Below are 22,801 nucleotides of genomic sequence, written 5' to 3'. Positions count from 1 at the left end.
GGGGCATGCATGAGAGAGAGAGAGAGGGGGAGAGAGAGAGAGAGAGAGAGAGAGAGAGAGAGAGGGTCTATCATTCACAGAAGAGAAGAGAGACGGTCTATGCTTGTGTACAGATTGATGATCAAGCGGCAGAATCTCTAGGCAAGCCTGAGAAACAGTGGCCTAAAACAGAGGAGAGGCGCAGGAAGCCTAAGAAAGATTTAGATCTGTTCCAGTCAGACCTGAAGGATAATCATAGACAAGTTCTGCCGGGAAGCAAGCTTGTTAACAGCTCTCAACCCTGGTCTGCAGGTCTTTCTGGGATTTCCAGAGCTGATCAGGCTAAGAAGGGCCTTGACACTGTTGTAACACCTGATAAGGTAGATTATAGAGCATCGAACAGTAAGAAAGCCATTTTTGCTCTTTCCAACCCAGAAGAGCTACAAAATGTTCCTGGAGATGATTGGACAGAGCTACTGGCTTCTCCAAGCACCAATGCATTCTTGTCTCCGGGTCTTTCAAGCAGTGTTGGAAGCTCTGAATCTGGTGCCAGTGGCTTTACCAAGGATGCTTTCTCCAGGTCTGTCTCAAAACCAGGCAAAGTTGGACGGAGTTCTCAGCAGAATTCTGGAAAACTTTCTAGTGCCAATCCAAACTTACTGTCATCACCAGCATCACATACAAAGAGACTTTCTGATTCGGATGTAAGGGATTTTAGTGCTTTATCAACATCCAAGACCGAAACACCAAAGTGTGATATTGAGCTTGATCCAAGATCCCGTAATGGATCTATTCAAGCTTTGGATAAGGGAGGATCAAAAGATGCATCTGTGGTACTTTCCTGTAACACTGATTGTGACAGTCATTCTACGAATGCCAATGAGCCTTTGTCTACAAGCATGGTGGTATCTTCAGCAGGGGAGCCCTCTTCCCTACCTGATGATTCATTGAGTCAAAACAGGATTGCAATGAAGCAGGAATCTGAGTTGTTGCCTAATACTGCCGACGTCAATCGAGTTAAAAATGATTATACAGATGGTACTATCTTGTCACAGACACAGGAGCATGGTCAGATACGAGAGTGGGAAGTTGTACGAGAAACTTCACCTGGTTCAGCCTTTGAAGGGACAGACAATGCTGCTCTTCTAGGTCCCATACTGGATCCAGTTCATGACGATGGGTCAAAGGACACTAAGGTTGTCGATCAGCTTGGTAATGTGAAGGAACCTCAACCTTTTGGAGAACCTTTTTCATGTAATGATGCTGACAGTTTTAAGCAGGATACAGGTTATAACACGAGAAACACTATTTTGCAAAATGGTACAAGTCATGATTCTCAATTTGAACATGTTAAATTTTCATCTAAAAGCAGAGGATCATTGGATGTTATGAATGATGTACAAGACAAGGTGGAAAGCTTGAATGGCGATGGGTTTCTAGGCAAATTGGAAGGTCCTAGGCCAACCCATGCATCATCTGCTTCCTCAGGAAGTGATCTGGAGAGTTATGAGACTGGATCTGAAACACAGAGTGATTCTGAAGTAGGGTCAGAGTCAGAGGATGAAGAGATCGAAAGACGAAAGTCAGCACATGAAAGAAGGATAGCAAAGCGCAAGGAAATTGCTGCCATAAAAGCAGCAGCAGCACAAGTGGCAATTAAAGAGCGTGAGGAATTTGTAAAAAGGCTCAAGAAGGAGAAATTGATGCTAGAACACATCTTTGCTGAGCGTGAAGAACAGCAAGGGAGGGAGGTATGTGCTTCTATGTTTTAAATATGGTGGTGCACTGGTTTCCTTTTTCATTGATGAACTGTTGAAGCTAAGCATCACAACTTTTAAGGTCTTGAAATTTTTATGAGTCTGGTTGCTTACAGGCTGCGGAACTTCGCTTGAGTATGGCAGAATTGCTGCAGGCATTGGAGTCTGAGAAAAAGCTGCATAGTGCAACAAGAATGGAAGCATTAACCAAGGAGTCTGAACTGGAGGTGTGTGAGAAGGAATGAATGTATTTCTATTTTAGTCCTTTCTTGTTGCTTCTTAGTGTACATATTTGAACACAATCTTACAATGGGAGAAAGTTCCTTTCCTTCAAAATACTTCATCTGATGGAAGAGGTTCAGAATTTTGCAAAGCTCAATATTTGTTATTTGATGCGAGTGTAAAACTTGCAATTTAGATGCACAAAACCAGGGTGATAGGGCCTTTGAGTTTGGAGCCTTGGGAACTTTGGACTGCTGTTCCTTTACCATGCTTGACATATAACATAATAGAGCCATATTTGAGAATGAGTGTCCCTGGGGGTCATGTGCTTGGTCACAGGAAGAAAAATCTGGCTAAAAAACCGGCTCATTTACATTCTAGGAATGTTCTTGTTAACTTTGCATTCACCTTTGTATATGGATTTGTCAGAAGTGATAGCATTAACTTTGATTGCTCTCTTGCTGAAAATGACATTCTTATGCGTTCTTTGGACTGTCATTGTAAAGGCCTCTCTAGACTTGAATTTGAGAGCTGTCACTGTTGAATTTATAAGCCTTCTTTAAATACCGACTTCTGGTTTGCTGGTTTATACTATCATTTGCATCAAGTTGAACTTTTTCATCTAAAGAATTAGTTGGCCGCTTCTTCTTCTGTGAATTAGATGCAGGATTGTTATGCACATGCATGACCCAAGGGTTGTGGTGTGTTGCACTCTTGAGTTTTCCAAAACAACATTTCAAGAGCTGCACTGGCCTGGCCTTTGTGCTGAGTTGCCTAAAAGATGCACCTGTACTTCTCACAAGATTAACATTATGGATGCTTCATACAATGTCTGACTACTTGTTCTTACTAAAGTAGCTGCTCTACTCAAGTGTATGACTTTCTTCACAGAATCAAAATGCTGACCTTGCAAGAACTTTAGGAGCAATACAATGGGAGCTTGAAGAACAGGTATTCTGTTTTTCTGGTTTAGTTAATGCTTTGGGGGTGGTCTCCTGGAATGAGAGTACAAACTGAGGTTAAAGTTGACTTGATAACCAATCGAGACAGTAGTAGACAAGTTTTTAGTAAGAGCATTCTGCATCATGTAAGTATGAAATTGGAATCTAACTATGGCATGCTTGATAACTTGAGCTCAATTATGCAGATTGCACAAGTTTTGAAAGCTCGAAGCATGGTGGAAGCAAAAAAAGCTGATCAAGCAGGTGCATCTCTTTGCCACATAGATTGCCTAGTATTCCAAATTCTAGTTTTCACACACATATGCTCAGGGCTGTGTATGTGCGTGTGATACAGACAGATTTACAGATATGTATGATTAGCTTATGTTCTACATTTTCCATAACTGTGTTCATTTTTACATGCATTCAGTTTAAAATGCAAAAGAAAAAGGCATTTAAGATCGCAGTCTCCCAAGCTTGGAATTTGAACAAGGAATTTTTATGTTTAGAGCCAAGTGCCTTTCAGAGAGAGAAGATTACTGAAGAGTCATATGCTTTGTTGTGCTGGACATGGAGAAATGTTAACCCTCCTCATTCACGTTTTGGAATTGAAAATTTTTTACTGGCCTAGTCTAAGGAAAGAGATGAGGTATCTGCTTTAATTCTATCATGGAAATAATGAGAGAGACAATAAGAATGATGCCATTTGTACTATCTTAAACACAATAAGAATGATGCCATATGTACTTATCATAATAAATGCAATTTTTTTGTAGAACACGTGTAACTGTAACTTAACAATTCATGCAGTTTTCACCATGTGGGACGTGCATAACTGTAACTTAACATGCAAAAGTGTGATATGCTCTATATTTGTTACATTCCACAATCTGATATTTATTTGTCAAGATCTGGGTGCTCAAATGGCTTCAAAGTGCCGATATTGGTGATCTCATGTACCCCTTTGTGAGATCAGGAAGAACCTGAAACACAAAAATGAATGAATGAGAGGTTGCTTGGTAACTCAATACTGATCCACAATACACCTAGTTTAAAACTGTGGATTAGAGCTTTGTGTGGGAAAGACAAAGGACTAACTCCCTCCCTATCTCGTGTTCTTTTAGGTAAGCTAAGTTATTTTGATTCTCTATAATAATAAACCTTTTCAATGCATATGCTGTCAGTTCTTGTGAACCACTTCCTTTAAATGGCTAGCACCCCTATAAAGCAACTCATATTGCAAAGACAGTTACATGCCCTTTAATAACAACGTTGCTGAGTATATGTTCAGCATACTTAAACCTCCAAAGGATATGTAATAACCTTCCATTTTCCATTGCCTTATTTTCCCTCTCTCTGTCAAGGACAACTGTTATAATTGAGCTGATTTGGTAAAGCTTTCTGTGATTTTTTGAGTTCACAGTTAGATATAAAGACTATAGTTAAAGTTGGCAAAATAAATTTTTGAAAATTATGCAACTGCTTTTGTGGGTTTTGTTAAGGAAGTTCTCGATCAATTCAATAAATTGGTCTGCTTGTGTAATTGTTTTGATAATGTCCACATGTAATTTATGGGGAAATGAAAAGATTGTTACTGTACAGAGTTGCAGAGGAAGCTTGCGAAACTTCGACAAGAATTGTGTCACAAACAAGAAAATGGAGAGGTAACACTCTAAAGAAGTGAAGCGGTGTAACTCTAGTTCTGAATTTGAGCTGTTTATCCTCAGTTGAATCTTACACCTCTGATAGGTTTCACTTTCTATTAGTTTTGTAATTTGTTAGCCTTCTCATTATCTCTATTGCAAAGGGGGTGTGTGGAGCAGGAGAGAGAGAGAGAGAGAGAGAGAGAGAGAGAGAGAGAGAGAGAGAGAGAGAGGCTTACGAAAAGAAAAAAGGAAAAGAAAAAGAGAGATGCTATCTAAAATTGCCACTTAAATTATTGTATTTTTCTAGATTTTAAGACTGTTGCAGAGGAATTGTTTATTCTAGACGAAACTCAAGACTTTTAGTGGGTCAACTGGGCCCTGGCTCAGAATGTTCTATAGAAGGGGACTCAGTGTGTCCTCCAACTTTATCCCACATTTTTCATCTTCGCCCTTATCAGTGCCCGCTTCCCTCCATCATCCTCTTTCCCTCTTCTGGCTACTGTTCACTTTCTGTCAGCTGTGGCCCCTGCCCAGGCTGCTACTGGCATCCTTCTGCAGCTGCCACCCACTCAGCTGGTGCTGCTGCCTGCACTTTGGAGACTGGGTCACCTACTACTCCAGCCTGCATTTGGCTCCATCCTCCCTGTGTTTACTGATCAGCAGGTCATACACCCTGCATTTTGACTGCTGGTCGCTTTGTGGAGCTGCTGCACCTGTTGCCAACCCATCTGGATGCTGCACTTGCTGTTCTAGACAGCTGCTGCTGATGGTGATATTCTCCTGTCCAAAACCCTCTTCGTGGATTACAGGCTGCTGCATTTTGGTGTTCTCAGCTCTTTCCACAGATCCTCAATATCCTTCATCATTGACATTGGCTTGTATGATTGACGTGCATCTAACTCATTGTAGTTGGAATCATACTCGTATGGTTGATTGAACTGGATGTTGGAAATAAATGATTTCATACCTGTATGGAAAAGGGCGAACATACTGGACCATTGTGATGTTACAAAATCAGGGTGCTAGACATAAAAATATGCTGCTTTTGCAAAAGATTCTCTCATGTAAGTACAATGAAGTTTGATAGCTGAATTTGGAGTTTACAGATTTAGAACGCTTAGGACAATGCAAATTTCCTATTTACTTTTTAAGACTAAACTAGGTTCATGTATAATTCAGCCCTAGGGGCTGAATCATACTCAGATCGTACTTCCATACCTGTATGTGTTTGTTGTGTGGAAATGTATGGAAAAACTATGTAACTCATGATGTCTCAGACACCTTCACCTTGGGAGCCTAAATTGCTATCAAGCTTCTCCTACACTGAAGGGCTTGAGGCAGCAATATTCTCTCGATGTGGAGGACAATGCTTCATCATCCTCTTCTCCTCCTCCAGAGTACATGTATTCCTCGATCTGTCCCTGTACTCCTCAAGGCATTTTGTTAGGAGGTGCAATCAGTTGAGGCATTCAACTAGTGAGGTTTGCCACTTCTTTGTTGGGGGAGGACAAACCACTTTTGGGATGACTGGCAATCCAACATTATCATCTTAGCTAGGCCCAGTGGCAAGTTTGTATAATCCTTTTGGTTTGTATGAGCCAAAATCCCCTTTGTCGCTTCTTCTATCGAGCAGAAATTGGCTGTAAATTACCTAGGAAATCTAGACCATTACTAGTGGCTGAATACAAACAGAGGTGGTTCTAGATGTAGAAGCATATATACAAGTGCGCATACTACTTTGCCTTCTATTTCATTCGACCTTGTTCTTGGTGCTACTCATTCATAAAGCCCTCTCATTTCTCCCTTAGGATCTCTTCCTCATGCCTTTAACAACGTAATATTAGATTCCACTCTTACATCTTTATCTTTAGGTCGAGAATGCTACCCATATACCATGAATCTCCCATTTACCTACAAGCGGAGTATATCTATCTATTCTAGTATAACTATGTTGGATATTCCCATCAAGTCCTTTGAACCTCTATCTTCAGCCGTTTGTGATGCAGGGATATCCATCTTGTGCTTATAATGTGGCTATTCCCCCTTCATGATTTTGTGTGGATGTGCATGCATGTCATACACACATGCAGAAGAGAATGATGCAAGACAGGATGGAGCTTGCACGACTGACCTGCCCTCCTGACTAAGTGATCACTCTGCAACCCTAACCATTGTGCTCGCCTGTTTCAACCCAGACCTGCAGAGCTGTGATGCTCTGTAGTGGGACTCCTGACCGCTGCACCACAGAACTAGTGAGTGAGAGAGTGCGCCTGCAGACTGTGCGACCCTGCACAGGTTGCCTGCAGGAAGTTTGCTCCAGGTCACATGCAGGCTGTGCAGCCCTGCATAGGTCATCTGCAGGCTGTGCAGCCCTACACAGGTCATCTGTAGCTTCTATAACCCTGCGTGCAGTGGTTTTCTTCATGCCTTGTGCATAAGCCTGTTTCTGCCGTCCTACCCCTGCTCAGAGAGAGAGAGAGAGCATCTCTGTGACAGGTGCGACCACAAAGCAGCAGCCACAAGGGAAACACCAGCATGACAGACATATGCAGATCAGCTTCAGCCCTGTATTCAGACCTGCTTCAGTGCTGTAACCTACAGATCAGCATCAGAGTAGTATTGCGACCTGCTTCAGTGCTGCAACCTGCCTGTGGTCTGATATCAGGTGGTTTGACAACAGCATGACCACCTGTTTGTGACCTGTGCAGACCAGTACTGTCACCTGCTAATTGTGTGACCTGCAGCCCAGAGATGTCATCCGTAGACCCAAGTGACCTGCAAACCTGAGGCCTGCACATCTACTGTCCTGCCCTCTTGCATGCCCGGTATTCCAGCAAGTGGAAGGGATACAACAGACAATAGCTGGATACTGAGGCTTTGCACCATGCTAGAGCTCAACATGGTCTTCATAGACCAGGAGGTGGATGCCTTCGGGCCCGATTTGGACGATGAAGAGTGGGTAGAAATGGTTCCTTGTATGGAGATGGCTGCCCTCTATTCTGATGTTCAACACGGTTCTGTGTGCAACCCCCCGTTAAATGCAGTAAACATGTCTCCGATGTAGTGATGGGATGCAGTGAGCATTCCCTTGATGATCTAATGGCAGATTCTCAAGCCCCTCCACAATCTGCACATGGGGCTCGGTCTTATGTGTAGGTGACTTCGGTTGTTGAGGAGTCCAAGGACTTGGAGCGGGAACATCTTTTGGAATTTACCAATATGCTGTTGGGTGAATATGTTCAAGACAACAAAAAATCCTTTCCAGCCAAGGACAAAGAGGATGTTTTGGATGCTACCATGGATACCGAGGCTGTATTGTGTTCTTTTTCAGCCTTCTATGAAAGAAGCGTTGTCCTCTTTTTCACCGGTAGGATTCCAATGCTCTCCTGGATTTGCCAATGGTTAAACTCCATTTTGTAGGGTGATTGTGTAGAGTCGTCCATGAGGCTTCTATGAGATAATGCTCAAATCGACAGGTGCTTGGGATGAACTTCTGGCTGGAGTTCCGTTCTTTGATAAATGCTTGGTGCATGTAGTGGTTTGGAGACCATTGGCGGACTTCCAACTGTTGCTACAGCAAGAATGTTGAGTATGGGTTGAAGTTGAATGCTGTCCCATAGTCTATTGGCCTTTGCTTAAGGATACAATGGGAGCGATCGGCATGGTATTGGTTCCCCCTTGCTTGTGGGCTGCCAATTGCCACCGCATGTGTAGTCGTGGGATATCGTGTGCAAAAGGCCCAACTGGCTGTGTTTGAATTGTCCTGGAATGCCTTTGTTGCATTATGGTTTAAAGTGGGGAACCTTTGTAGGGCATTGTTTTCCTGTGGACAATTGGGGCATTTCATGGCCAAATGTTCGGAAAAAACCACTACTGTGGATGGGGTTTTGGCTTCACTAGTCCATGATGCTCCTATGGATGATAATCCTCAAGCCACATCAAGGGTGTAAACTCACCTTGCCAAGTTGAAAGGTCTCCTGCATTGGCAGTTGGACCTTATTCAGTACATTGATCTGCTTTCTAGGGAGGACTTGGTCCGTTGGCATATGGCAATTGTTGCTGCTTCTTTGTTGTGACTTTTTGCATTATTTTAGTTATAAAACCTTTTGTAAAAGAGAGTTTATGCGTGATCGCCTAGAGCAATCTTGCATCTTGTAATCTTGTATTTTTTTTTCGTAATTAATGCAATTACCTGAGAGAGAGAGAGAGAGAGAGAGAGAGAGAGAGAGAGAGAGAGAGAGAGAGAGAGAGAGAGAGAGAGAGAGAGAGAGAGAGAGAGAGAGAGAGAGAGAGAGAGAGAGAGAGAGAATGGCTTTGATGACTGTGATAAGGAGATTTCTCATCACTTCTCTGAAAGGCAGCATGATTATCATGAAGAACGGAAGTCTCCCAACCCTTTTGTTTGGTCTCATTGCTCAGAGGTCTCCTAGCCCTTATGTTTGGTCTCATCGTTCGGAGCACCATTCATGTTTTCTCCCCTCTCTCCTGTCATAAGTGGATGCAATGATGGAAGGGTGAAAGATTGCTATAATAGACTTTTGAACATGAGACAAATAAAAAAGAAACATTGCAAAAGAAAAGAACACTTCATAAAGAACTTAGAAGCAAAGGGATGCTTGGGAAATGGAATCCATATACCAAGATATGAGATAGTATAGATCCAATGTGAGTCATTAGCTATTAAGGCTTCAACATTGGCTCCCTCTCTCCACCTGAACACGAGGAGATGAACGACAATGATTGAGGAGGAGCACCAACATATGTGGAGCTAAAGATGCATTAGTTTGACTTAAACAACCCCAAAACACACTTAATTAATGAAGAAAACCTCTTATTTTAAAAAGAAATGCGATCCTAGAGAGTTACTGTGTTCCACATGCAAAACCCTAGTTTGGGTGCTTCAAACTTTCTATAAATATGCATGTAGCCTACCACTCTCCTTCAATCTCGTTTTTGCAGGTTTCAAGAGCCGTATCTTTGCTGCCCACATTCTGTTCGCAGAGAATATCGTGGTTAGAGCTTCCACTAGCCACTTGCTATCATTTGGTGCTTAATTCCAGCCCTTCATGCTTGTTTGTAGCTGTTGCCAGGTCCCAAGAGCTGTCGCCTACAGTTGGTTGCTGTTGCCATTAGTTGGCAATTGTTGCCATGATCTTCTCTCTCCTCTGAATGTTGCGTTTTGGGTTTTTAGCTGCCCTCTTGACATTCTTTCACCTCTGTCTACTGTGTTTGCACCTAATAGTTGTCGTGCAGATTTTCTCTCGAGTGGCTGTGTTTTTAGTATTTCTCTCTCATGCATTGCTGTTTACATTAGATCCAGCCTTCATTGGTTGTGTTTGCTGGTGTTCGACACTTAGAGGTTGCCTTTGTTGCGATTCGAGATCCGTTCGGAGTACGACTCACTTTACAGCTCATAGCCTTTGAGCTAGGTACTCTCTGAGAAACCTTGGCCTTTGATTAGAAAGCTCATTTGTGAAAGTAGGAACAATAGGAGGGTCAGATGACTTCAAACACATTCACAAACACCGCTCTAGTCTCCACAACCAAACATGGACAGAAACAATCAGGAGTGGGTCTTTGAGCTTGCTATTGTCCGATTTGACATAGGTGGAGAACCAGCGGACTACCATCAAGAGTGGGTCTTTGAGCTTGCTATTGTCCGATTTGACATAGGTGGAGAACCAGCGGACTACCATGGAGTCCACAGACCATATTAAATTTCTGCCCCACTGAGTATGATCTCATCCTTATGCATAGGGCTTAGTAGGAGGTTGAAGATAAGTCTGAGAGTTCTTCTTTAGATTTGATGCATAGAACTAATAATCTTGCAAGTCCCTTGGAATCTCCACTACCGACCGGCCATCCGCAAGTGGAACTTGGCTTGGATTACACATCACCTCCATAGTACTTCTTTTCTCAAATGCTAGGTATGAATTCCACTATTTCAGATTCTATGCCAATTGATTTTGTATTTTTTGTTGGATCGAGAGATGCTCATGGAAGAGGGACTCTTCAAAACAAGCTTTGGTTTGTGAGTAATGAGGAAGACATGTATTTCATCATGAACTCAAAACTAGGCAAGAAGCTAAAAGAAGAACTTGTAAGTATTTCTACCTTTCCTTTTCCTTCAAATGATTTTATTTCTCATGGTCAATATGGAGTAGGTGCATCTTCGTCTATTGAATTTAATGGATAAAAGGATCCCCTGAAGTTTTCCATAGCAACATCCATTACAAATTTATTTGGGCTGCCACCTATCCCTCCCTCATATTCCATTGCATCTTTCTTTCTGCTTCCATTAAGTGCATGCACCACATTATTCACCACCACATATCACATCGGGGATTTTGCACAATTAGGCACATCCTTTAAGACCTCTACATACCTGTTTTTGGCTGGTGTATTTGTGACGGAGGCTCGACCTTCCACACATATACTTTCGGGCTATCCCTTTGGGAGTGCATTCTAGACATACTGAAGTGTGGATCATTTGGTATTGCAGTTTTCTTCTATGGCACTATCTAATGGAATACTTGATCATTCTATAGTGCCTCGACCGACATTTGGACAAGGCTATCATGTCTCAGTGCCTCCACCTACATTTACGGTATCATGTGGACCTATGCTTGTTTCGGTAATCCGAAGCAATCGGCACTCATTGGACATCAATAGCCTATTTTTGCCTATCCACGTTTATCCCCTTCTACTTCTTATCTGCCACCACCACCATCTTATCCCATCTATCCATCTTCCTAGACATCTCTTGGTTCTAGCTTATCATTTGCCAAGCATGCATTTAATAACAAGACTTGTTTGAACGGGTCAAACTATATCACTTGGTCAAATTTGATGAGACATGTCTTAGATTCTCAGAATCTATGGGATTTAGTGTAGGGATTAGAAGCTAACTTGATCCCGCTCTTGTTCCATATGAGGTTGTCCGCTTATGGAAGGCTCGTAATGCCTCCGCTATTGTTGAGCTTACGCATGGCTTGTTGCTTGAGTTTCACTCTCAACTTTAGCATTTTGACTTAGCATTTGAGCGTTTGGCACACTTGACTGATTGCTATGCAGCTTGAGAGAGGACCCACTGTTGCATCAATTTGGATCACGAGCTTCAAAATTTCACAGATAAGAATGACTTGAAAGTCAAGTTAACTAAGATCAGTATTTGCTCATTGAGTTTTCAACCATTGGGGCTCCTAAGTTCTTTGACGATCAGGTTACCCTGTTCCTTAACAAGCTACCACAAAAATATTTCCATTCTGTGCAGTAGGTGATTTCATTGCCTCAGATGCCCACATTTTATGAGCTTGAGTGTCAGCTATTGTTTTACGTGTAATCGTTCTATCAATTTCATAACATGTCCTCGATAGAGGGGACTTTGGTTGCATGTTCTCAAAGGGGCTAACAAGGTAAGGGCACACAAAACTCAAATCAAAATCAAAATCAAAATAGGGCTAATGAATCCCAAGGAACTAATCAATCTTTACTTAAACCTGGATGGAAAAATGTACCAAAAAAGAATAGGTATTATCAACATTGTGAAAAGGTTAGCCAATATGATGACGAGTGTTGATCTAGGGCAAGAGGCACTTAACCAAAATCCAAGAATTAGATCCTGAACCCCAGTCAAATAACCCCCAACAAGGGAAGCAGGGTGGTGGCAATCCTCACTAAGGGCAGTGGAGAGGCCAGACTCACATTGCCAGTGGTCCGCATCATCATAGTCGGCGAACTACTCAAACTCCAAATGCCAGACATTGGATGTGAGTCTCATTCACATCTGCGAGTTGTCTCTTGATGAGGTGCCTGTAGAGGTTGACTTGTCACAGTTGAGCACATTAGCACTTGTTTGGCTTGTGGACAGTGGAGAGCCATCCATCACATGACTCCTGGAGTAGACATTTTTATTCCCCAAGCCCCTGCAGCCGGGAGTGTCCGCGTAGGAAGCAGCTCCTCGGTCAAGATTTAGGCCCAAGGTTGTGTCGGTTTTCCCATTGACTTGTTTCCCGATCTCGCTTTGCTGGATGATGTTTGTGACATTAATGTGACATTAAAAGTGATATTTAATGTAACGTTAAGGTCACAAATATTGAATGTGACATTAAAGTGACATTTAATGTGACATTAAGGTAAATCTAGGGGAACGCGCACGAGGATGACCGTCCGGGCTCTTGGGCGCCCGAACGGGGTTAAGGGGAGCCTAGAGAGTAAGAGAGTCCAAGAATAGTAGGACTCACCAAAAGTGGACGGCTGGTAGAGGAAACGAGGAGAGAGATGCCAGCACTTATCTAGGCGAGGTTGGGAGGAGAAACGGATCACTCGTGCTCACAAATGAGAACGGTTTTTTTCTGGCTTGATAGTCTTCTTCTGAGTCATCAGACATTGGTATCAGAGCTTACAGGTTTAGCCGTGTGGATTCGTGGAGTTCTTCTACGAAAAGGCAGTGACGGATTTTCAGGTCCCGCTATTCGTCTCAGTCGACGAGTTACAGTCGACAGGTTTCGCCGTGAAGTCGCTGGTTAAGTTAGTCGACGGACCCGTAAAGCCGCTGGTCAAACGTTAGGTGACACGTCACGTAAAACTTGACGTGACGTGTATCTATGTCACGTAACTTATCGAGGGGGCAGCTACTTTTCACGGAACGTCGTAGGCTGAATCGTGGGCCACCGAATCTTGGTCACGCCTGTCCTGTCAGAAGTGGTGCAGCAATGGAAGCGTAAAGAATATGCTGAAATAAATGCTGAAACACAAGACAGAAGAAAGAAAGAAAGAATGAACACAGTATACAGATGAGAACTCAGATGTATGCACGGGAAATGGAATCCATATCGAACACGAGACAGCAGCATACAACGGTGAGTCACTGGCTGCGTGGGCTCCTCAGCACCGGCTCCTCTCTCCCAGAAGGATCTCCACTGATGGATGAAGTACTGAAGACTGTGGAGGAGGAGCCCAATAAATAGCCACAAAAGTGGGGAGCATAAAATGCAGGTCGGCCAGCGTTTAATGCTGGTCGGCCAGCAACAAATGCTAAATAATACATCATAAATGGCCACTAAAATGTGCCATAAAATACTGCATAAAATGCTACATAAAATGCCCAGCCTCTGCACACAGACTCACACCATGAGCTGACTAATATCTGCTAACACCCTCTCTCAGATCATGTGTGATCGGATACAATGAAATAGTACAATGATGGAGAATCATAAACTACACAACAAAGAAACACCAGAAGGACCATGGATGTCCAAGCAGTGAGTGGCCAGCCCACCACCAAGATGCCTCGGAGAGTATCTGATGTCGATGTCGATCGTACCAACAACACCTGAAAATAGAGAAGACTCATAGCAGCTCTCTGTGTAATGTCACCTATGTCACTCAGGACATACAAAGCCAATCTGCCAAACATGTCTCTGAACATGTGACCATGGATTCCCTGCCTTTGGCCAAACCACCAAAGTGTCCCCTCATGTGAGCTCCAGACGAAAGCCTCTCGCTCTCTGTCAAGAAGAACAGCTCATCATGAACCCAGAAATCAACACCAGTCTCTAGGATTTCACTGCCAGATACCGTCGATGCGTCAGGGACGTCCCTCTCTGGAACCTGTGCACCTGTATCAAAATATAGATGAGGCACTGCAGCCCCATCAACACCCGCTCACACTCCCTCTCTGGCACCGAGGAGTCGTGAGGAATGACATCATGCCATCATTAGAAAGCAGCTGTGGAAGGGGCCATCAATTCCTTCTCACGATCTGTCGAAGACGAGCCCTACCGCGTCTTGGCCGTGGCCGAGGCTGGAGGATCGGAGTCAGAATCAGAGGCAGATGATGACTTATCGGAGGAGTCCGCATCCCGCTTCGACTTCTTCTCCTTCTTCTTGGACGCCGCTAACTTTATACAATCCTTCCGTAGATGACCTTTCTTCCCACAATGGTAACACTGTGGCTGCGACTTCTTCTTCTTCGAACCCCTCTCTGAAGCTCCAAGAGCCTCACCTGACCCTCCATACTGTGACGGAAGCCGTCCCTCTAGCTTATCTTCACTTGATGTGCACGGAGGGGCCATCTGGAGGAGGTAGAAAAGAGAAGTAGAAGAAAAGAAGGTCGTTTGGAGAGTGAGCACAGCCAAAACGCAACCAAAAACACCAAAAATAGTGAGGTCACATGCAATATAACCCAAAGGCTGACCAAAATAAGCCAAAAGCTGCTGCACAAAGTGAAAAAATCAGGTTAAAACTGTCAAAAACAGCAAAAACGGCCTGAATAATCAGAAAAACAGCCAAAAATAATGCTGTAAACAGCAAAACGCAGGCTGCAAACTGAAGAAACAAGGGCTAAAGACTGTTGCCAGCAGTTTGATGAAGGAAACACGGGCAGCAAAGAGTGGAACAGCAGTAAACGCAAATCTGTCCAGAAAAACGCAAAACGCAAATGCTGAAACACTGTCGCCAGCAGCAAATCAGCAGTCGCCAGCAAGAAGGACAGCCGCCTGATCAGCAAGAAGGGTGTAAATCCTGAAAACAGCAAGAAAACACAGCACAAATAGGTTGCAGCCTGAAATCTGATACCATGTCAGAAGTGGTGCAGCAATGGAAGCGTAAAGAATATGCTGAAATAAATGCTGAAACACAAGACAGAAGAAAGAAAGAAAGAATGAACACAGTAGACAGATGAGAACTCAGATGTATGCTCGGGAAATGGAATCCATATCGAACACGAGACAGCAGCATACAACGGTGAGTCACTGGCTGCGTGGGCTCCTCAGCACCGGCTCCTCTCTCCCAGAAGGATCTCCACTGATGGATGAAGTACTGAAGACTGTGGAGGAGGAGCCCAATAAATAGCCACAAAAGTGGGGAGCATAAAATGCAGGTCGGCCAGCAACAAATGCTAAATAATACATCATAAATGGCCACTAAAATGTGCCATAAAATACTGCATAAAATGCTACATAAAATGCCCAGCCTCTGCACACAGACTCACACCATGAGCTGACTAATATCTGCTAACATGTCCGTGAACGCCCCTCCGTGAACACACCAACGAAACACACATTCTTCTCCCTTTCACAGGCTGAAGCTGAAGTTATTTTCTGACGCGTGTTTGATCAGTCGACTGCGTGTTCGGAATTCTTCTTTTCAGCCTCGACTGCATTTACATCACAAGTACAAGCTCAGCAGAGAGCAAATTCAGGAAAGGGGCATTGATGGCCTGCGTGATTATTAAAGAAGGGGGCTGAATACTAGTCGTTTCTGCAAAGAAGCTCCATTTCCTACGTAACCGACTTTGTTTGGGCGATAAAATTTGTTCCTTACTCTTCGGGTTTATTTTCAAACCAGCAACAACTGCCTGCCATTAAAATCAGGGAAGTACTTTACTTTGTATGCAAATTTCTTATCTTTGCTTTTCAATTCCAGTGTATTAATGGCAGAAAAAGGGAAAGAGAGAGTAATGGAAGGTTCTAGTTCTGGGGACCACCCTATGGTAGATCCCCAGGAACCAAAAATGCAAGAACAGTGGGAAGAATTTTTTGCTACACGAGAGCAATTTGATGATCTTACTGCTCGTATGCAAGCTCAGGGGGTTCAAATGGAATTTTTAACCCAAACACTCACTGAAATAAAATCTCAATTCACTTTATTGTTAGAAAGAGATAAAAATAAGATACAAAACTCGGATGTCCCATCTTTATCGAAAGATTTAGATGTGACTATGCGAGATCCTAAGGAACCCCACCATAAATTGAGGGATAATCCAGTTCTAAAGGATATGAAACCACCTCAGTTTCACGGGGAGGAAAAAGACAGAAATAAAGATATAATCTTTAATTTCCTCCAAAAATGGAAAGATTTACATAAACTTAAGAATATCCCACCACATCTCCAAGCATTGGAGGCTAGTTTAACTTTGGGGCCCAAAGCATATAAGTGGTGGCGAACTTTAAAGGAGGCAAATAAAATACCTGAAACTTGGGCTCAATTTGAATCCGTCTTTTTGAAAGAATTCCTTCCTGAAAATGAAATGGAAAGAAATTGGGAAGATTGGGATTATGTCAGACAAAAGGGACGACCCTTGCTGACATATCTGGAGGAATATCGTGAGATAATCCTCAAATTGGAAGGAATAGATGAATTTAAAAAAACAAGAGGATTCATTAGGGGACTAGATAAAGCCTGTAAAAAGGAGTTTACCTAAGACGTTGGAAGAGGCAATTAAATTTGCATTAATTCATGAAGATAATATGCGTCCAGGTACTCTCACTAGTCTCACTGATACGGAGCCCAAGTCTAAGGAATTGGAAACCTTAAAATTTGTGGAAAAATTTAAAAGGAAAATGCCATTCTTTAATGGTAAAAAACAACCTTTTGAAAAGAAACCATATGTGAGGCCAAAGTTAAGTCCTGATGACTTTGGTAAGGCCAAAAAAGAAAAGTTGTGTTTTAATTGCCTATCCCCTAACCATGCTGCTTGGAATTGCCCTCAAAAGAAAAAGGAAGAAGATAAAGGAAAGGATAAGGGCAAGGGCAAGGGAAAAGAAAAACAAATCCATGTAGTGCAGACCTTAGAATTAAAGGGGCATGAAAAGTACAAATCTTTAGAGGGCTTGCACATGGATGTACAACATAAGTGTTGTATGTCAACTTCTATGTGGCAGCCTATTTTTGGGCCACATGATTTACTTAGAGTACATGGATTGATAGCTGGAAAGAGGGTTAGAGTCATGATTGATGACTCTGCCACACATAATTTTATAAATTATGCACTTGCCAAAAAATTGAAACTTCCCCAACAAAAGAGTGGGCATCAATATGTTGTTCGTATGATGCAAGGCCAAGACAATAAAATATGGGATACAATGGTATTCAATTTGGAAATTGAGATTCAAGGATATAAAGATAAACTTGATTTCCAAATTATGAACATGGAAAGAGCTGATATTGCTCTAGGGAGGGAGTGGCTATGGGGATTGGAACCATCCTTAAAACGTAGTTATCACCATAATACACTGGAATTTGAAAGGGATGGTAAGACTTTTGTCATTCAAGGTGAACATGAAGTATCTGATAATCCTTTGCTGTGTTCTATTGAAGTTTAGAAGCTGATAAAGAAGGAAGTTTGTGAGGTATATATGTTATGGTCTCTTCCTGTACAGAACACTTTTACTTTCTGTAATATAAAACAACAATTTTCTTATGTTTGTGAGTTGAATGTTAATAATAAATTAAGTAGTTTGTTAGATGATTTTAAAGATGTATTTCCTTCTGATTTACCAAGTGGCCTTCCACCAGATAGGGGTGATATAAATCACCTAATTGACATAAATAAGGATACACACCCTATTTCTAAACCACCATATAGGTTAAGCGAAACACAGCATCGAGAAGTTGAAAGACAAATTAAGGATTACCTGGATAAAGGGTTTATTCAACCCAGTAATTCACCTTGGGCTTCACCAATTTTATTGGTAAAGAAAAAAGATGGTTCTGTGCGACTTTGTGTTGACTATAGAGCACTTAATAAAATAACGGTGAAGAATAAATTTCCTGTGCCCAGAATGGAAGATCTTTTTGATCAATTACAAGGGGCAAAATTCTTCACAAAGATAGATTTAAGATCAGGCTATCACCAAGTAAGAATTAAGGCACAAGATGTTCCCAACATAGCATTTCGTACTAGATATGGGCATTATGATTTTTTGGTGATGCCTTTTGGACTCACTAATGCACCAGCCACCTTTATGAAGCTGATGAATAGTGTTTTACGGCCCTATCTAGGACATTTTGTAGTAGTCTTCTTGGATGATATCTTGATCTTTAGTAAATCAAGAGAAGAACATTTGGAACACTTACAATTAGTATTTCAACTGTTAAAAACACATTTTCTTTATGCGAAGAAAACTAAATGTGAATTCTTTGCACAAGAAGTCAAATATCTGGGGCATATTATCTCGAAAGAGGGAATCAACATGGATCCAGAAAAAGTAAGGGCAATTATTGAATGGCCACCTCCAAGGAATCTGGAAGAGCTGCAGATCTTCCTAGGTTTATCTGGATTTTATCGTAGATTCATTCGAGATTATGCCAAAATAGCTGTTCCAATGATAGACCAACTTAAAGGGAAAGGAAAAAGTTTTAATTGGGGAACATACCAAAATGAAAGTTTTCAAAAACTTAAGGTAGCTATCGCTACAGCTCCAGTATTATTAATAGTGGATCCCAATAAACCATTTGTGGTTGAAGCTGATGCCAGTGATAAGGCAATAGGCACGGTCTTATTACAAGAAGGTCAACCAGTTGCTTTTGAAAGCAAGAAATTAGATCGTGCAAAACATAATTATTCTGTTTATGAGAGGGAGTTGTATGCAATAGTACATGCAATGAAGAAATGGAGGCATTATCTGTACGGTGCCAAACTTTTGATTTTATCGGATCATGAAAGCATTAAATGGCTTAATGATCAACCGGATTTACACGGGCGTAAAGCTAGATGGGCCGAACTCCTTCAAGAGTTCGACTATGAGATAAGATATAGAAAAGGAAAGTATAATATAGTGACTGATGCACTCAACAGAATGCGCATCATAAATGAATTGAGTTTTACTCAGTTCACTTCCAACTTGCTTGAATCTTACCATTGATAATTCAACAAGGAAATGGAGCATTAGGGGTTGCTCAAAAGGGATTCAAGTGGAAAAATTTTACCATTGATAATGGTTATTTACTCTACAAGAGTAGGGTATGTGTCCCGAAAGATACAGAAATAAGGCGCCAGATACTCTTTGAGTGTCATGATACCCCTAGCGCGGGACATCCAGGAGTTAATAAGACTTATAGTCTTATTAAAAGACAGTTCTATTGGCCTGGAATGAATAAGGACGTCCTTGACTATGTGGTCAAATGTAATAAATGCCAGGTTAATAAAGCTGAAAGATTAAAAATGGGAGGACTTCTCCATCCACTAGAAATTCCTTTGGGAAAATGGAAGAGTATCTCCATGGACTTTATTGTTGCTTTACCTAGAACACAGAGGGGGCACGACTCTGCGTAGGTGATTGTGGATAGGTTAACCAAAATGGCTAGGTTTATTCCAACTTCAACTGATGTTAAAACACCAGAATTGGCTAGATTGTTCGTAGAGAACATATACCGATTGTATGGCCTTCCGGCAAATATAGTTTCTGATCAGGATAGAAAATTTGATAGCCATTTTTGGCGTGCGGTATTTAGGAAATTGGATACTAAACTTAGCATGAGTACGGCGGATCATCCGCAAACAGATGGGCAAACTGAAAGGGTTAACCAAATTCTTGAAGATATGCTTAGGGCATATGTAAGTAAAAGGCAAACTAATTGGGAAGAGTATTTACCGATAGCAGAGTTTGCATATAACAGTGCCAAGCACTCTTCCACTGGATATAGTCCATTTATGTTAATGTATGGGTTTCAGCCCAGAGCTCCTCATGTAGTGGGATTGCATAAGGAAAAGGTTCAGGCAGCCAAGGATTTTTTGGAGGACATGAATAGTATGTTAAAATTTGCTCAAGAAAATATTAAGAAAGCTCAAAATCGAGCTAGAGCTTATGCAGATCCTCACCGAAGAGACATCTCCTTTGAAGAAGGAGAATTGGTCTATCTTAAGGTGCCTGAACAAACTAAAACTATGAAAAAGGGACAATGTCCAAAGCTTTCACCAAGGTATTGCGGTCCTTTCATAATACTTAAAAAGGTGGGACAATTGGCTTACAAGGTCCAACTACCTGTTGGTAGTAAAATACATCCAGTTTTTCATGTAAGTAAATTAAGGAAGAAGCTGGGTGATTTGGATAATCTAATCTTAAATGATGATATTGAGGAGCTATTCAATGACCAATCTAATCCACATGAACCAGAAAGAATATTAAATGTTCGTAATAGACGAACGAGGAATACTATTTATCAAGAATGCTTGGTTAAGTGGAAAGATTGTTCAGAAGAAAGCTCAACATGGGAGCGAGTAAGTACTTTAAAGAAAAGGTTTCCCGATTTACAGTTAGACCTTCCAAGTATCGTTTTCAAGGATGAAACCGATTCTTAAGGGGAAGGAAATGTGACATTAAAAGTAATATTAAATGTAACGTTAAGGTCACAAATATTGAATGTGACATTAAAGTGACATTTAATGTGACATTAAGGTAAATCTAGGGAAACACGCACGAGGATGACCGTCCGGGCTCTTGGGCCCCCGAATGGGGTTAAGGGGAGCCTAGAGAGTAAGAGAGTCCAAGAATAGTAGGACTCACCAAAAGTGGACGGCTGGCAGAGGAAACGGGGAGAGAGGTGCCAGCACTTATCTAGGCGAGGTTGGGAGGAGAAACGGATTACTCGTGCTCACAGATGAGAACGGTTTTCTTCTGGCTTGATAGTCTTCTTCTGAGTCATCAGACAATGTCTATCATGTCTCCTAGCTTGAGGTGAACTTGTTGTCTGTTCAGTGGCTTAGCCAATTGGGGTGAGTGGTTTTCTTCACAGCGACCACAGTTGAGATCCTAGACTCTCAGACTGGTTTAGTGATTGTTTGTGGCACGGCATAGCCTAATGGCCTTTACCACATGACACTTTCTTGTTGAGCTAACTGTCGGTGATTTGGAGTTTCATTGCTTCTAGGATTTGGTTACTACGTGGGAGCCTACAGATTTTGAGCGTCTTTGGTATTTTCGCTTAGGATATCTTGGCTATGACTCTTTCTTTGAGCTGTTGCGTCAGGGGATAGTTGAGGCCTTGCTCACCTAAAACTATCTCGAGAGGTCTGTAAAGCATGTCAGCTACATAAACAGCATTGTATACCCTTTCCTCATCAATCTATCACTTATGCTACGGAACCCCTTAGGCCCATTCATGTAGGTCTTTGTGGTCCCACATCCACTGCTACCCTAAATGGCATATTGTACTTCTTTTTGACAGTGGATGATTTCTCTAGATACATGTGGGTGTACTTCCTCAAGCACAAGTCCGATGCTTTCACTTATTTTAGTGCTTAGGTACTACTGGTTCATAACTAGATTGGTCATTGTGTGGGTACTATGAGGAGTGATTCTTGTGGCGAATTTACGGTTTACCTCCCATGAGTTTTTTTGAGTTTCTATAGGAGTAGGGCATTGCATGCAAGCTCACCTCTACCAACTACCCTCCATAGAATGGAGTCGTTGAGCGTAGGAACTGAATTGTTCTTAATATGGCACACTTAGTTAGTTTGACAAGACCATCTTCCAAGATTTGTCAAATAAAGTGGTACGGAACATCTATGTGTTTGGTACGTGCATGGAACATAGCATTCTTAGCCATACATATTGCACTGTGGCTATTAGAACCAAGCATTGGAGTATGTGAAGAAAGACCAAAATCCTTGACTAAACGGCCAAGCCAAATAGCTTCCTTAGAAGCATTTGTGGCTGAAATATATTCAGCCTCTATAGTACTCAGTGCCACCATTTTCTGCAACCGTGAATACCAAGAGATAGCCCCACTAGCCAAAGTAAAGACACACCTAGTGGTAGATTTCCTAGTGTCAAGATCTTCTACCTTGTCCGAATCATAGAATCCTTGGAACTCTAGTGTATCCTTTCGATAGCATATACACTTCTCTTATGTATCTTTTAAGTATTTGAAAATACATTTCATTGCTTCCCAATGTGGCTTGCTAGGTTAGACATGAATATGCTAACAACTCCCATTGCATGAGCAATGTCAGAGCGAGTTGCAACCATAGCATACATCAAAGATCCACAAGCTGATGCATAAGGTATACCCTTCATACGCTCCGTGTTTTGTTTGCTCCCACCACATCCTTGGATTTAGAGTTGGATCACATGGATGTGAATACTGCTTTTTTTGATGGTGATTTGGATGAAGAGTTGTGCATGAAACAGCTAGAAGGCTTTGCCATCCCAAGGAAAGAGCATTTAGTTTGTAAGCTAAAACACAGCTTATATGGGTTGAAACAAGCCCCTAGACAATGGTACAAAAAGTTTGATACCTTCATGGAGTCTTATTGTGCTGGTCTTATACATGGATGACATTCTAATTGCAGGAAAACATAAGAGTACTTTGAATGCTCTTAAAAGTTAGCTAAGTTCAGCCTTTTCTATGAAAGATTTGAGGGTAGTTGAAAACATTTTGGGCATGTGGATTAAAAGAGATAGAGGCCAGTACTTGTTTCTCTCACAAGACAAGTACATTAGTAAAGTACTTGACAGGTTTCATATGGCTG

The 22,801-nt window shown here is 41.9% G+C and overlaps 1 protein-coding gene across 1 annotated transcript in view; it reads left to right on the top strand.

The window, feature by feature from the left end:
• The window catches only part of LOC148011328 (uncharacterized), a 48,666-nt gene that overhangs the window by 2,625 nt on the left and 23,240 nt on the right, over positions 1–22,801 (top strand). Inside the window, exons 2-6 of the mRNA XM_087669992.1 lie at positions 114–1,730; positions 1,853–1,963; positions 2,850–2,909; positions 3,106–3,163; positions 4,502–4,563. Of these exons, the coding sequence (XP_087526118.1) occupies positions 114–1,730; positions 1,853–1,963; positions 2,850–2,909; positions 3,106–3,163; positions 4,502–4,563 (1,908 nt within the window). The remainder of the gene's footprint in view (positions 1–113; positions 1,731–1,852; positions 1,964–2,849; positions 2,910–3,105; positions 3,164–4,501; positions 4,564–22,801) is intronic.

The sequence above is a fragment of the Lygodium microphyllum genome, chromosome 28, assembly GCF_053477565.2.
Source record: "Lygodium microphyllum isolate KBCC chromosome 28, Lygodium_microphyllum_v1.1.10, whole genome shotgun sequence".
Lineage (NCBI taxonomy): Eukaryota > Viridiplantae > Streptophyta > Polypodiopsida > Schizaeales > Lygodiaceae > Lygodium > Lygodium microphyllum.
The sequence above is the reverse complement of the archived record's forward strand: the minus strand, read 5'-3'. Positions and strand labels throughout refer to the sequence as shown.